The following is a 17803-nucleotide window of genomic DNA, read 5'->3' as shown; positions in this document are numbered from 1 at the left end:
AAAAACTTATTATTAAAGTGAATGTAAGTAGTATTTTTAACACCTTGATAAAATTTAATAAATTAATGTAAGAAATAATAATAATAATAATAATAAATTGATTAAAAATTAATAAATTATTTTTATTTGATATTTTAAATTTATTTTATTTATTTTAACTTGTGAATATAAAAAATAAATAATTTAAAATTTTATAAGTTTTTAATTAGTTTTAATTATATTTTATTTTATTTTATATTTTTGATAGAATAATTAGTTTTTAATTAGTTTTAAGCATAAATGTTATTAAAAACCAATAATCACGTGATTCGGAAGATTGTAAACCAAAAGGAAAATAAAGTAACACGAAGTAGAAGGGAAAGGCTTAATTGGAGCTATAGTTCTCTTTTGTGCCGTGGAAGTTTTTCGTTTTACCTTACCCTAAGAAATAAACTATATTAATTGGTTGTCACTTGTCACCAAGTAAAAAACACTAATATACTAATTTGTAATCATAGAAGTTGAAGAAAAATATGGCAAGCTGTCCTACAACATGGTTGGCTGGTTACATAAAGTTCAAAATATTTTGGTTATAAAAATCACTAATAATTGATAGAATGAGTTAGGATTGGGAGGATTGATGTAATCTAATTAAATATTAGCACGAGTTAGGTAATCATTTTTAATATTTAGATTAAATTTTATTAATATTTTTCAATTTGAAGTAAATTTGGGTTAGATTTGGATTAAGATTTGGATAACTTAGTTTAACCCAAATTCAATTTAATATTTTTATAATATATATTATCCTATATAATAATATGTATGTTTTATTTTTAAAAAATCTAAATTATATTATATCATATATTTTTTTATTTTTTTTAAATATAAGTTTATGCTTATTTTTTATTATTATTTTGAAATTTATCTTATTTACCATTTACATTTTCATATAAATATATTTTTTTTTAAAAAAAATTATAAATAAATTTTGAATTATATAATTCGACTAACTCAAATTCAACCGGATCAATTCGAATTAAACTTAACTAATCCAAATTTAATTTGAATAATCCGAAGTCAATGAGTTTAAAAAAATAAAATCAAATTAAACTTAGATTAATTACTTCAAGTTAAAGATCGAATTTGATTGAGTTTGAATTGATTACTTTTTAATTTAAGTTAAACTTAAGTTATTCATCAATCTAACCAATTCATCCAAATTGCAACGCTAAAATGAACATATTTATGCTCTTATTATGAAAGTAATTAGAAATTAATTACTTTAACCGATACATGAAAGAAAAGTTTTTATGGTCCATTTTAATGTTGAAAATAAATGAAAACATTAATTATCGTAGAGAATCATAAACGGAAATAGTAACAGATTTTAGCAGAGATAGGTAGAGAATGAATGACAGGATGGAAGAGGGAGAAAAATAATATATGTTATGTTTTGCACTTTTACCTGTAGACTAAATGATATGTTATGTACAAAAATAATAAAATATAGACTAAAATGCTCAATTTTATTATTTTAAAAAATAAAAATATATTTTTTTAATATCTTAACTTTAAAAATAAATTTTAAACTTCTTTTATCTCGTTGTTTCATAATATTAATAATAATAAAAAAAACAAATAAACAAAGAGGGAAAACCTTGTTCGTTGTTCTTTAGAAGTTTGATTAGGATTAAACGAACAACAACAATAACTAAATGGGATTCGAAGTAGTGATGGAATTTTTAATGGAGGCTCCAAGCTTGCCTGGAAACCAACCATTTACGGCGAATTTTGTCGGAGTTCCGATAAATCGGTAAACACGAATCTCGAGACCCTTCTTAAGAATGCCTAAGTCGCCACGTACTCCATCAATCTGCATCCGCCAATAATAAGGAGACACCTGGAATATTGCACGAGTCCGACAGCTAATCTCTAATGGGCCTCGTGGGTCCTGGCGGATTCAACCACGCCCAAGGATAAGCTCAAGGAGATAAACGCGGAACTTTCGGTGTACGCCCTCCTTACGTCTCACCCGTCCGTTTTCTTCTTTAATCTCTGCACCATTCTCATCCAACGGTCCACATATTTCTCAAGGGAAAAAATTCGAATAATAGTAAAAAAAAAAAGGAGGGTGGGGGGGGGGGGGGGGGCTGTGTGGTGATATTTCTAAGTTAAGGGGAGTCTGGAGTGTTGTTTATATGTAAGTTTATTGGGGAAACTCCCTCTAAAGGCACCAAAAATTGGGTCTTTTTCCAAGTATCTAAAATTAGGGTTGCCTGATTTGGAATTCCAAATTCAACAACTGGTAATTTCATTTCCATATACTGTTATTGTTTTAATCTTTATGTCCCCAAAAGTTGCGTATGCAATAGTGATCTCTAATGAAATGATTCTCTTCCACCATTTCTCTTAGCTGTATTGTCTGAATATATTCTATTCCCTTTCATTTTATCTGGACACCAAGAAACTCTCATGCTCTGATTCAGTTCTCTAAAGCTTATCTTGGAGTTCTTTCTTATGACCCATCACTTCTAGAGTTTTAGGCCACACCCAGTTTCTCATTAGTGGCTTATCTTCTTGTTTCTTTGTTCGCTAGTGGCCTTAGATATTTTTTGGTTTCTGGGATTTCTTTTTTCTTTTTCTTTTTATTTTTTTGAGTATATTTGGAGGAAACTTGGAAGTGACAGTGAAGATTGGAGTGCAATGGAGATTTTCTGAAATTTTTTGTGTAGAGAAACAAGTGCGTTTTAGGCTATTTAGCTGGGTTTGAGGTAGAACACTAGGTGGGTTTGGGGTAGAAAACTAAAGGAATGGTGTCGAGATCGTATTCGAATCTCTTGGAGCTTGCCTCTGGCGAGTCTCCCTCGTTTGGACGCATGAGCCGGCGAATTCCGCGTATTATGACGGTTGCCGGCATAATATCGGATCTGGATGATGACCCATCGGAAAGTGTGTGCTCCGACCCCTCATCATCATCGGTGCAGCGTGACCGATTAATCATAGTAGCTAATCAGCTGCCTATTAGGGCACACAGGAAATCCGAGAACAATAGTGGTTGGATATTTAGTTGGGATGAGAATTCGCTTCTCCTCCAGTTGAAAGATGGGTTAGGGGATGATGAAATTGAAGTTATATATGTAGGTTGCCTTAAGGAAGAAATTCACCCATGTGAACAAGATGAAGTTTCACAGATACTTCTTGAAACCTTCAAATGTGTCCCGACCTTTTTGCCTCCTGATCTGTTTACCAGATACTATCATGGGTTTTGTAAACAACAGTTATGGCCTTTGTTTCATTACATGTTACCCTTATCGCCGGACTTGGGTGGTAGGTTCAACCGTTCTCTATGGCAGGCCTATGTTTCCGTCAATAAGATTTTTGCTGATAGAATCATGGAAGTGATCAACCCAGAAGATGATTTTGTCTGGATCCATGATTATCATCTTATGGTGTTACCCACCTTCTTGAGGAAGAGATTCAATAGGGTGAAACTTGGGTTTTTCCTCCACAGCCCGTTCCCTTCCTCGGAGATTTATAGGACATTGCCAATTAGGGAAGAGCTTTTGCGAGCACTGTTGAATTCTGATTTAATCGGGTTCCATACCTTTGATTATGCCCGGCATTTCTTATCCTGCTGTAGCCGGATGCTGGGTCTTTCTTATGAATCGAAGCGTGGCTATATAGGCCTTGAGTATTACGGTCGAACTGTCAGCATCAAAATTCTTCCCGTTGGTATACACATGGGTCAGCTTCAGTCAGTGTTGAGCCTTCCAGAGACTGAGGAAAAGGTTGCAGAGCTTATTAAGCAGTTTTGTGATCAGGATAGGATAATGTTGCTTGGGGTGGATGATATGGACATATTTAAGGGCATAAGTTTGAAGCTATTGGCAATGGAACAGCTGCTTGTGCAGCACCCGGAGTGGCAGGGGAAGGTTGTGTTGGTGCAGATAGCCAATCCAGCAAGGGGCCGAGGGAAAGATGTGAAAGAAGTTCAGACCGAGACTTTCTCGACTGTGAAGCGGATTAATGAGACATTTGGGAAACCAGGGTATGATCCTGTTGTCTTGATTGATGAACCACTCAAGTTTTATGAGAGAATTGCTTATTATGTGGTCGCTGAGTGTTGCTTGGTCACAGCAGTGAGGGATGGGATGAATCTCATACCATACGAATATATAATTAGCCGGCAGGGAAATGAGAAATTGGATAAGGTTTTGGGTTTAGAATCATCAATTCCCAAGAAGAGCATGTTAGTTGTCTCGGAGTTTATTGGCTGCTCCCCATCGTTGAGTGGAGCAATTCGAGTGAACCCATGGAATATTGATGCAGTGGCAGATGCAATGGACTCCGCCCTGGAGATGCTGGAGCCAGAAAAACAGCTACGACATGAGAAGCATTATAGGTATGTCAGTACCCATGATGTTGGTTATTGGGCTCGTAGTTTTCTACAGGATTTGGAGAGAACTTGTAGGGATCATGTGCGAAGGAGGTGCTGGGGAATTGGGTTTGGATTAAGTTTCAGGGTTGTAGCTCTTGATCCAAACTTCAGGAAGCTCTCAATGGAGCATATAGTGTCGGCATACAAAAGGACTACAACTAGGGCAATCCTTCTAGATTATGATGGTACTTTGATGCCTCAAGCTTCTATTGATAAGGGCCCAACTCCTAAGTCCATTGAAATGCTCAAAACACTCTGCAGGGATGAGAACAATATGGTTTTAATTGTCAGTGCTAGAAGCCGGAAGAAACTTGAAGACTGGTTTTCTCCTTGTGAGAATCTGGGAATTGCTGCAGAGCATGGTTATTTTCTAAGGTGACTTAGCTTAAAATTTGAACCTATATTTGACTTTCAGGTTTAATAAATGAATTTGGGTTTATGAAGTTGATGATTGTATTATTCCAGGCCCAAGGGGGATGTGGAATGGGAAACATGTGTACCAGTGGCAGACTGTAGCTGGAAGCAAATTGCAGAGCCAGTGATGAAGCTTTACACGGAAACAACCGATGGGTCCACTATTGAAGATAAGGAAACCGCACTGGTTTGGTGTTATGAGGATGCGGATCCGGATTTTGGCTCTTGCCAAGCTAAGGAGCTTCTTGATCATCTCGAGAGTGTACTCGCGAACGAACCAGTTACTGTCAAGAGTGGACAGAGTCTTGTAGAAGTTAAGCCACAGGTATGAATGATGCTAATATTATTCTGAGCCTTACACAAACCAAGGGCTCAAGTAGGACGTTAACACTTTTTATTAGCTATATATGATTACAATTGTGTTTTTGGTAGGATGCAGCTCAAGCAGATTGGGTTGTGTCCATGTCAACCCAAGCCAAAAGCTTACACTTGCAACAATAACCCCGCCTCAATTTGGCTTTCCCAACTCTACAGTGAGTTGGGGTTTTCTCAAACTGGTTTTGAGAGAGATTGAGCTATGGCTGGGTGTCTGGTTGTTTGCCTGGAGGATCGAAGAACTTGTCTTTTTGTTTCTTTTTTGACATTTTGGGGGTTGCATATCCTGTGTACTTTTCATTTTCCATTGGTTCCATCATGCTTGGTGGAATGAAGCATCGATTAACATTCACAAAACCGAGGAAGGCTTCTTATAAAAATCAAATTAAGGGATGAATATAAGCGACTACTATCAAATTAAGGGATGAACGTGACCAACTATATAAAAGCAAAAGCAAACAAAATCAATAAAGCTGCGGTTTTTTCTATGAATTAAGATGATGTCATCTTGTCTTGCATATATAAAAATTGGACAACAAAATCTGCATGGTATAATTGTAAGCTTTTCTAAGCAGTGCGTGCTTAATATGCTCGTGTGTACTATATGCAGGGCGTGAGCAAGGGAATTGTAGCTAAACGCCTGCTTTCCACCATGCAAGAGAGGGGAATGTTACCTGACTTTGTTCTGTGCATAGGAGACGACCGATCTGATGAAGACATGTTTGAGGCGATCACCAGTTCCATGGCAGGCTCGTCCATTGCTCCCAGAGCAGAAGTTTTTGCATGTACTGTTGGCCGAAAACCCAGCAAGGCCAAGTATTATCTGGATGATACAGGCGAAATTGTTAGACTGATGCAGGGCTTGGCCTCGGTCTCAGAGCAACCTGTTCCTCTATAGGCTTTTCTGCTGAGTAGGGAAAGCTAGAAAAGTGCAACTCTTGCTTTCTCTGCTTGTAACTGTAAACATGTAGGCGGAGATCTGTACCCACACAGTCTGTTTCTTTTATCTTCAGTGATGTAAATTATAGAAGTGCTACTTCGAGAAGCTTTGAGACCAGATCGACCAGATCTCTTTTTTTCTCTCTTGCCTGAAGTTGGATCCCCAACTAGCAAGGCTGTAAATATTGGTTTGTGCCTCCCGATGTCTGTGCATGTTGTTTCTGTTGGCAATGCCTGTAGCTCTTGGACTGGTCACGTAGCAATCCTTGAGGTGCTAAATTAAGGGGCGGTTTTTCAATTTTGCTCATGTGGAGAAGATGTTTGCTTTTGGAACTTTTCGGTGCTGAACATATGTTGTAATCAGAGTCATTTTCATATGCAGATTCAGGGTTTAATGTTTGTTAGCATTTTGTCCGGTGGCTGGTGGGACTTGACTTTCTAGTGGAACTCGGCGTAGCGATCTGTATATTGTACCTTTATCTGGATGCCGACAAGTCTGTTGCAGACCTTATAGGTTTGTCTTCTCCTCTTAGGCTTTGTTAAGCTTTTAGCTAGGCCCCTGGATGTCGTTGTTTCTCAGATACATTCCCCTTTCACTTAATCATCTAGCTATGGGCGTTTCATATTGTGCTGGAAAATCAGTTGGCGTTGATGTTTAAGAAGATGGTAAAGCATTGTTCTATCAAATTTTCCATCTCCATTATTAAATGCGTACGGTGAAATCGAGGTTGTCAGGTGAGTGATAAAAAGTATAGACATGCATATATATATATATATATATGAATGAGTATTGGTGTCAAATCATAGAATAAAAAAGAATTTAGATGCATCTAGATATTGGGGTTGGTTGGGTTATATTATTTTTTTATTTTTTATTTTTTGTTAAACTTTATACACTTTATGTTCATTATCATATTAATTAAAACTATACTTAAAACATTCAATTTTATCAGGACTGTAATCTTGGGTTGCTGCTCAAACCCAAGCTTGATTACTGGGGCTTCGGGTGGGAGTCAGCGGGTTTTTGGGGTTGAAGAGATTTTTTTGGGCTTCCATTCTCCTAAATCTAAGGCTCGAAGTTTGGCCCTATGGGCTTCGGGTTTGGGCCTTGGGTTCAGTATTCGAGATGGCGTTCGAACTTGGGTTTTGGACCTAAATATAAATCTGACGAGATATTTACATAGGTATTTGAAAATTTAAATACAAAAAAATGGTAACATCCACAATTTATTTATTTATTTATTACAATAATGAATATTTTTGCATTTATATATATTGTGAAATCTTAAACTAAGAATACCATACTACATTTGATTATTTGAAATACCTCATTAATTTCATTAGAAATTAAATTATAAGTGCATCGTCATAATTCATTTAATCATATATTTACATCGATTGTATAATCAAATTGCATCATTTCCATATATACTAATAATTTATGGTTGACGTTAATGTTTTGATAATATTGAGGTTGGACAGTGAGATCTAAAATCACAGTAAAAAAAAAAAGGAAAAAAAAAAGAAAGTGATGACAATGGGTCATATAGCAGTGTGAACAAAACTGAAAAAACTAATAAATCGTTCAAAACCAATCAAAATTGATCATACTAGTTCGGTTTTTAATAATAAAAAAAGGTCAATTCAGTTTAAGAATTTGAAAATTGACCTTGTCAATTTGGTTTTCAATTTTCTAGACTCATAATTGATAAAATCGAATCAAACCAATATTCTAAAATTTATATATAATTATTTGATATTTGATAAGTTTTTTATTTTTATTTATTTATTTTTATATTAGATTCTATTAAAGTAATTCATTATTTTTATATTATAATTAAATTAATTTGAAATGTATTTAATATATTTTTAACATTACATCTAAGTTGGTTTCAATTAATTTTAAAAATAAATTAGACTTAAGATTTAATATAAACTCAAATTAATGAGTTTTGGGATCAAAATAAACACAAATTTATAATTGGGTTGAGGATTAAAAATGTTATGAAATTGGTTTGAAACTAATTCATGAAAATTGAATCAAATCGATCTTAAAAGGCTTGATTTGATTTGATTTTTTATTCAAAATTTGGTTGACTTGATTTTTATCACATATAAAACTGACTATATCATATTGGTTCATGTTTATTCAAAAAACAATTGAATTGACCCTATTTACATCCTCAGGGTCAGGAGTTAAAACATGGGCTGACTCGACCCACAAAATTTTGAGTGGACTTAGGATTTGGGCTTTTGTTTGACTCGAATAGGCTCTGTGTCAGGTTTTTTTTGGGTGAGTTTTAACGGTATTAGACCATTCATCTTTTTTATATATCCCTGAATTTTACAAAATCAATATAGGCTAAAAATGGTAATCAACAAATAAAAGGAAACAAATTATGCAACAAAAACATAAAGGTAATGAGTTAAATATTTTATTTTTTCATGTTAATACTAATTACATATAAAGGTCAATCTATCTTCGATTTTACATTTAATTTATTTTTTAAAATTATGTGTTAAATATATAAAATTAGGTAAAAAAAAATTAATATTTAAAAATATTAGAGCCTATTTTGCCCGTGTGATTAAAAAATAGAAAAATATTTTTAAAAATTTCTAATATTGTTTAATTATAACAGTTTTCTGTTTTTAAAAATAGAAAATCGTTTTTAAGAATTTATAATATTGTTTGGTCATTGTTTTTTGGAAACAATTTTTAAAAATAAAGTGAAATAAATAACAATTTTTAGAGAATAAGAAGGATTTGTTTTCATCGGTTTTTTATTTAATAGGAAAACATGAACTCTGTTCGAGTATGTTTCCTGAAACTTGTTTTTAAAAAGTATTTTTAAGTTAAAGAATAAAAAATAGTTTTTAAAAACAAATTTAAGAAAATATGATCAAACAACCCTGAATGTGTATATATATATATATATTTTGTTTTAAATATATATGACGTTAATAAAATGTACATAAAATGATGAACACTCAATTAAACTATTTGTGAACCCTTAAGTCAATATTAGATAGAATTGAGATAGCATAAGCTTAGTTTTCAAGAAAATGAGATTAAAGGGTGTGAATACAAAATACGTTAATTTCCAAAAAGGAGAAAAAAAGGGAAGAAAATTCAAATTTTATTTTTGCTTGTTTGACTAGACTCTCACCAAACTTGACCAAGATTTAGATTGTATCTCATTACGAAACTTTTAGACAAAATAATTAAAGAAAATCGTGTTTTCACACCCTCATTTGAAAATATAAATGAAATGGAATCTCCTAATTCAAACCTTGTTTATTGTTTTATACTATTTTAATGATATAAGTGATTTTATGGAACAATAATCAATAGCCAATTTTTAGTCGGTTTTCCTTTTCCACCTATTTTGTTTTTGAAAAAATGATACATGCTTTTTCGTAATAATCACTAGTATCAACCGATTTAAATTTTAGTAAAACTTAATACTTATTACTTATTGACTTAAGTTGATTTAAAGTCAAATCATACTTAAATTATTAATTTAAAACTTATTATTTAATTCTTATTTCAAGTATTAAAATTATTAGATAAAATTTATTTTAAATTAACGGATATATTTATCTTCATAAACTTTAATTAAGATAAAAAAAATTAAATAACAATAAAGGTCATGAAATATTTTAACTAATATACTAAATTTATTTAGTGATTTAAATCAAGTTATTAAGTTATTTTAAATTATTAAATTGGTTTTGTTACTCCGAACCAGTAGACATTTCAAAAGCTTCCTTGAGTAGATTGAATATTCCCTGTGACATCAACGAATTCCACCCTCACCAGCTGTGAGCTGTGACTTGTTTTCCAATCACATTTCCTGAACCCAAAGTTAGATGTACCACTCCTCCACCATCGAACCGAACCAGGAAGGTAGGGCACCAATCTACACACTTAGAAAAAGAAGAAAATAACAGGAAAAGGGAGAAAAGGAGCAACAGCCCTTGACCCTGTCAATGCTTTTGGAGTCTTTTCTAAATTCTAGTTAGTTTCTACGATAGTGCAACTACTATTTGACCCAGTTTGAACTTGAATTTGAATGCCTTTCGTCTTCATTTCCATACACGCCTTTCCTTTACTTATGCACCCAGAAACTAACAGAGAAAACCAGCTCATAACCATAATTAGCAGATACTGTATCTTATAGATAAGTATAAGCACTAGTTGATTTAGTAAACCTCCTGCTTCCCTCATTGACCCCAGCAAAACTGACAGCAATCCTATCCTCTCTTCTTTCAATAATTCATATGCCATATGGTTTTTAATAATAATAAATGACCATAATGAGTCATGGAGCTAAGCAAACGAGAAATCATTTTTTTATGAGAAAGCATATTCTCTCCTTCAATCATTTGCTTGCATACAATTTAATACATTTGTCATGTTTTCATACTGATCTTCCCATTGAATGGATCCTATAATAAGTATGCATTAAGACAAGAAGTCACTTAATAGACTCATAGAAAATTTTGTTGGAATGATGAAAGCTAGCAATCTTAGTAAGAAAAGTTGCAGTATCAATAATATTGTAGTTGGACGTGTTTGAAATGGATCCCCCAGAGAGAGAGAGAGAGAGAGAGAGAGAAGAATAATTGAAGGAGGTCATTGTCCATGTCAGTTTCATCCGAGCAGCACGCAAGGGAAGGAAGTGGGGACGGTTGCTAATGAAAGCCATTGTCTTGGAAGTAAACGACACTCCGTTGTGTGTTCTTTTCTTTCCACCCTTTTGGATGTAAACATCTTTGTTGGATTTTTTTGGGTTTCACACTAGTTTTCATTCAAGGTTCATGGTGTAAACGGGTCTGAGAAAAGTCATGGGGAAGTCCCACAAGGGCCACATTGATTTAAGCGTGTCCTCCTTTTGAGACAACCTAGGCCTCATCAATCATGGAATCAATCATTTTGACCAATATTTTAGATAAAAGAGTTTTATATTGGATTGAGTACATCCGCCATATTAGTTTTATTATTAATATTATAATTTTATTTATTTATATTTTTATATCATTATTTTTTTTTTATATCCGTGTTGAGTGACCTTAATCTTATCCTCTATATCCAATCACTCGAATTTGAAAGTCGACCTCTTATTTTTTGTTAATTAAAAAAGACATTTGAATCGAATCTGATTTTTTCAATTGAAATTCGTAATAAGAATGATTATTACTAAACATAAGAACAAGTATTATGTTAATTATGACGGACCTTATTTATCCTATTTTATATATTCAAACTTCCATTAAAAGAAAGTTTTCAATGGAATAAAGTAATGCCCAAATCCATCTCCAGGTTTTTTTTTTTTTTTTTTTTGTTTTTAATTTAATCCCGCCATTAATCCACTAATCTTCGTCACAAACTTTTTCTTTCAAACAGGAGATAAATGGTAGCAATTATTAGAAAACACACACCTGTGTCATGTCGCGAGTGTTCTTTCCTCTGAATTCCCTTTGACCAGAACTTGAATTCGCGTGGAATGATTGATACTTCAACTTTTGTTCAAGTGTTCAACTTACCGTGTTGAAATAGCTTTTCCCCTTGAAGTATGATAAAAAATGTATTAAATAATTCCATGGGGGGTTCAGCAATGTTCACTGTTCCTTAAATTGAGCAAGTGTTGGTTAATTTCAGTTTTCATTTTTGTCATCTTAATTGATTTGACGTTGCTCCAAAACTTTTGTACTTTGTGGGTCTTATAATTGCTTTGGAAATATGTTTTAATGTGATAATTAGCTGCACCTGGAACATACACCGGGTGATAATTTGAGTCTTGAACCAAAATATCCCTTTAATGGAAAAAAAAAAGAATTTAACTATTTGATCAAATTTATATTTAAAATGATTTTTTTTATCACCACATAAAGCCGTATCATTAAAAGACTATATATTTTTCTTTTTAAATTTAAGTTCAAACTTCAATTGCTAATTATGATTTCATTTTTTTTTAATTTGAAATTTTACTTGTCAATTGCAATTTTAGCTAAAAAAAAATAAAATCTCAATTACCCATTAATGTTTTATTTTTAAATTAAAATCTTAATTGACAATTATGATGTCATTTATGAACTGAACCCTTATTTACCAATTAAGACTTTATTTTTGTGTTAGGATAATATAATATTTAACGGAAAATATATCATAGTGAATATAAGTTTTAAAGGGGGTTAAAAGGTATATTTTCATGATCAAATCGACCATTTTGATCCAAAATTATGATAATTTTGGCCATGATTTTGAAGTACAAAAGTAAGTAGATGATTTCCTTCTTTCACTTAAAAAGGTAATACCCATGCAAATCAAACTCCAATACTCTATTTTTATTTTTCCAATTAGGAATATCAAGCCGTACTTGAATCACTCAAAGTCAAGGATACATGCATATATACATAATGTGTTCTTATCTATGAAAAGGACAATGAATAGTATTTAGGAAACAATAATGCCTCACCAAAATTTTGCTATTTTGACATCATTTTTATATTTTAGTCTTATTATATAGTGGATTATCAATAATTTAACACTATATCAATGGACCTAACATCATTGTAGCCTAATCAGTGGGGAATTAATTGACCATAACTTATATTAGGTTGGCCATTGTTGTTAGATCAACTCCCAACCTCCTAATATAAATCGAACTTTGCCAATATTAATATCATGTTAATAAATGAACATGCCCCATGGTATATATGTAGCAACACCTAAATTACAAAGGTGAAATGTAATGGTTGAATTCGACTTTTACACACCTTTGACAATGAGTCTCGTTACTTACTTCCACAAAATCAGTTGTAGATTGTGTTTGATAATGATTTTAGGAAGTGTTTATAATATTTTTGATACTTGAAAGATAAAAATTTTTAAGTGTTAAAAAAATTAAAAACACTTTTTAAAATTATTTTCAAATGCACTCTTAGTTAGATGAAGCCCTACACACTGTGCATTTAAGGGTATGTCGGCTCAGTTCCATAGTCAACATACTTATTGTGATGAAGTAGGCAAAAGGAGGATACATGGTCATGTGGCCACAATTCCTCATGATGCACTATAACATTTCTCTTGGTCTTGCCTTAAGGTCAAGGAAAAAGACCTTCAACATTAATTTCAAATTAAAAATTCAAGCTAAATAAATTTATTGAAAACGTAAAGAGAAAAATAGAGAAGAATTTGATTGTTTTACACAAAAGAAAAATATATATATTGTAGGGATCCCTCCCCCTGATGACATATGGCGCACATCCCTGACAACATGTGGCACGCATTGCTATCCGGATCATATCCTTCCGGTTTCCCCCAAAAGAATACGTGGCGCGCTTCTCTTATCCGGACTTCCTAAAAGGAGAAGCACACGACACTCACAAACATTACATCCGGATGCTCCGCCATAACACATCCGGGCAACCGACATAACCTATCCGGATATGTTTATCCGAATCATTGACTAAAGTAAGCAAGTCTTGCACATAACCACAACAGCCTGCCATGACCCACCTTCCGCCACCTGCAGAGTGAAAGGACAAGAATGAAGTGACGACAAGTCACTTCCCACGATCTTTAACGGCCACGGAGCCTCCCACGATCTCTGACAGCCGCCCGTAGGGCGAGGATGTCCCTGCCACCACCTAGTGGCATCATGATAAACCAAAAAGTCTTCCATCATTAAATGAGGAAAGAGAACTTCTGATGTTATATATATGAACCTTCGCACAAAGAGGAAGGTAAGCTCGTTATACCTAGAAAAAGACCAACTGTGCCAACTGATTTTATCTCTCTTTCCATGGCTGACAAAACCATCGGAGGGTGTGTCCGGACACCCTGTCCGGACGCCTTTTGCAGGAATAGCTGAACCAGGAATCTATATGGGTTGAGATCGTGCTTCCATCCATTTGGCAACTACGTGGATCACCAGGGACGCGAGGCCTCAACATATATCAAGTCTTTAGACAAAGTCTCTTACAAATCACTTGATAAGCGAATGAAAAGTTAACGATCGTAAATTTTAAAGTTAAGCGTAACTATCAATACAATGCTTAACTCACTAATACTCTTGAAATTCCCTCTCAAATTCAAGGATAAAGATCTTCTATTTTGAGTTTATTTCTCAAAGCTAGAAATATACTACTTGAAACGACTTTTGTAAAAGCACTAGCTATTTGATTAATTGATGGTACATGACAAAATGCAATTGGTTTCTTTAGAACTCTTTCATGAACAAAGTACAAACCTAGGTGAGGCTGTAATGCCCCAAACCCAATTTAGGGGTAAAATCATAATTTAGAAATTATTAATTAAGTAAAGTAATTTAATAAGGGTAAAAATGTCTTTTCGTATTTAAAACCCTTATATATAAATTATATATTTCCTATATTCTCTATTCAGAAAACCCTTTTACACAGAAATCATAAATATTAGAGAGTATATGGTTGAAGGTTTGAAGATCAATTTTTCAGATAAGATTTTTAATCTTTAAATTAATATTTTATATTCGTTAACTAGTTTTAAACACTTTAGATATTCTTTGGAATATCTCAATTTTGATTAGAGTTCGTTTAATTAATTTATAGGTAAAAAAGATTAAAAATTTATGAACATAGTTTGATTTATTAATAAAGATCAATAAATTTTGATTACTCAAATGATAGATCTAGATAAAAAAAAATTATATAGTTTTGGATGTGAAAATTACATAAATTTGTGAATATGGAGGTTAAAAGTTTTGACTTTAGAGAGGAAAAAAAAAATGATGAAAGAAGCGTAGGAAATATTTGACATGTTGAAAAAAAAAAAAAAAGAATTGCATGGGGTATTTGTTAAGTTTTGGTAGGAGATTTAAATAATAGTAATAATAGTTTAATGCAAAGAAATATTCTTAAAAGATGTATTTTAGATAAGTTAGAAAAAAGGAAATAAATTATTATTTAGGAAGTTGAAAATAATATTGGATGATAATAATATTAATATGAGAAATTAATTAGGATCCCTAATACTAAATAAAATATTTTTAGGATTTTCAAATTTATATGTTTTGATAAATAATCAATAATCAATATTATGTATGATATTATGTTAGGTGAAGATGAAATTCTTCAGAGTTAAATACTACAAGATTTTGAGTGTTTTTTCAAGGTAAGGGAAATTAATGCAGATTTTTACAGAAGAAAATAATTTCCTTTTTATATTGTATTTTGAAAAGTGTAAAAATATTATTTTTATCTTTTTGCATGGATTAAATATGTGTTTTGTATGGAAAGTATATTTGAGAATCTTCTTTGTTTATTTATGAAAAGTGAAAATTTTTGGAGATATGATATTTTGTTTTGCAAGTTTGAATTAATGAAATAAAGTGTTTGTCTCTGGTTCCTATGACCCTAGTCAACGTGTTATAATTGTTGACATTTCTATGGTCCTAATTAACGGGTTATAATAGTTGATATTATATGACCCTAGTCAACGGGTTATAATAGTTGACCTTATGACCCCTAGTTAACGGGTTATAATTGTTAACTTTTGGTTTTGTTTACCTTAAATGGAACAAATTTGAAACTAGTCATTCATTTGTGAAGTCCCACCTAATTGGGCACCATTTGTTATTTGATAACCAGAGTAAGATATTTTGAATGCATTTGATTTGGTTTTGATGAGAAATTGTTTTGAAATGAATATGAGAAAGTTTATTGAAAAGTTTGAATATATTAGTATTTCGAACTCAATTTTTTTTTTTTTTCTGAAAATAAGTATATGTTATATCTCCTATTTGCAAATATGATTGAAAAATGTTTGATCCATGAAACTGCATTGATGTTCCTTATTGAGCTTTAAGCTCATGCCCCTTCGTTGATAATTTTTCAGGTACTCTCAGTTCGGGCGAGAAGTGATGGCTAGGTTGGAGAAAATTTTCTTTGTTAGGATTTTGGTTCAAACTTTATTTTGGACATTGTTTAGATGTTAAAATTTATTTTTCGTTTAAATTATTTGAATTTGGAGTTATTTGGACAATAACACTCTAGTTGATGTATTAGTTTTTTTAAAAAAGTTGATGCTCGAAGACTTTAGAATTTTGTCCTACTACTCTAAACAAGAATTTGGTAATTGGTAAATTTCTTTCCAGTTATAATACGAATATTTGTGTGGTTTCCACTTTGAGCCTTTGGGCTTGAGGTGTGAAATGACCGTCATGCCCTTGGAGTGGGTTTTGGGGCGTGATAGAGGCTGCTTAGCTCAAACATGTAATTAAGCTAGATTGGCAACAAGCATAGCAATACTAAGATTATCACACCAAATTATTGGAGGTTTAGAAATGAGAATTCTAAGTTTTAAAGAAGAGATTGTATTCAACTAATTTCTTAAAATAGAGCTGCCAAGCTTCTATATTTTATCTTTATATTAGATCTAGACATAAATTATGTTTGGTAAATCAATTTAATGATTTGATAACTTAATGTAAGTTATTAAATAGATTTAATTATATTTGGTAAAATAACTTAATATCACAATTTAAAGTTAAATATAACATTAAATATTAAGTCAAAATATTTAACTTATTCTTAATTTCAAATCTTTTTACCTCATCTATCTACTTCTAGTAAGAGCATGATTTATAATCATGATCCCACATCCATGACCTCATTTTTTACAATAATATATGTGGTTATCTTATATATTTATAATACTTTAAATATGGATGTTTAACAAATAGTTTATTGTTTAATAAAAAGAAATATTAGTTAAAATTAATGTAGATAAATATTAGTTAAAAATAATGAAGGTAAATATGTCAATTTAATGGTTTCAAATAAATTTTAAGTTAATCTCTCATGATGCACAATAAAATTCCTCTTACCCTTGCGTTAAGATCAAGGAAAAAGAACTTCAACATTAATTTTGAAATACAAAATTTCAAGCTAAATAAATTTTCAACATTGTCAATAAGTTTCTTGAAAATGCAAAGAGAGATGAGAGAAGAATTTGCTTGTTTTGCACGAGAAAAATTACATGTCTCAAGATTGCAGACAAATTATCTTACAAAACACTTAATGAGCCAATGAAAAGTTAACAATCGTAAATTTTACAGTTAAACATAACTATCAATACAATACCTTAACTCACTAATATTCTTAAACGGGAATGATAATGGGACAACTTCAGGATGGGTCATTCCTATCCTTACCATGTCTCATTTATTCAAAATAAATCTCATCCCCGTCACATTAAAAAAATTAAACTGGGAGGGGTGGGGGTTGTATGAGAAATTCCCATGCCCGTCTTACCCCACCTTGTTTAACTTTTTTTTTTTGAATTTTTTTTGAATTATTTATAATATATATAACTTTTGAATTAAATAATTATAATTTTTATAACTTATTTTATTGAAAAATATTTTATTATTTTTATTATTATTTATATATAAACATAGGAAAATAAAAATTAAATTTATATATAATTGGGGTTGGGTTGAACAAGGCAGAGTGAGGCAATGTAATACATAAACCTATCTCGAACTTGTCTTAGGTTTTAAAAAAAATTCCAAACTCGTCCTAAACTTGTTTATTTAAATTTTAAACTTATTTCATTAAAGGCGAGGCGGGGCGGGTACCCAAAAAAACCCGTTGTCATCCCTACTC

The 17803-nt window shown here is 31.9% G+C and overlaps 1 protein-coding gene across 1 annotated transcript; it reads left to right on the top strand.

Moving 5' to 3' along the window:
• Positions 1–2197: 2197 nt before the first annotated feature.
• On the top strand, positions 2198–6786 carry LOC117912554 (alpha,alpha-trehalose-phosphate synthase [UDP-forming] 6). Its single transcript, XM_034827191.1, has 3 exons — positions 2198–4795; positions 4886–5159; positions 5820–6786. Exons 1-3 carry the CDS (start codon positions 2793–2795, stop codon positions 6105–6107), a joined length of 2565 nt encoding a protein of 854 aa, XP_034683082.1. The 5' UTR covers positions 2198–2792; the 3' UTR covers positions 6108–6786.
• The last annotated feature ends 11017 nt before the right edge of the window (positions 6787–17803 follow it).

The sequence above is a fragment of the Vitis riparia genome, chromosome 1 (genome assembly GCF_004353265.1).
Source record: "Vitis riparia cultivar Riparia Gloire de Montpellier isolate 1030 chromosome 1, EGFV_Vit.rip_1.0, whole genome shotgun sequence".
Taxonomy (NCBI): Eukaryota; Viridiplantae; Streptophyta; class Magnoliopsida; order Vitales; family Vitaceae; genus Vitis; species Vitis riparia.
Note: the sequence above shows the minus strand (reverse complement) of the source record. Positions and strands in the feature narration are given on the sequence as shown.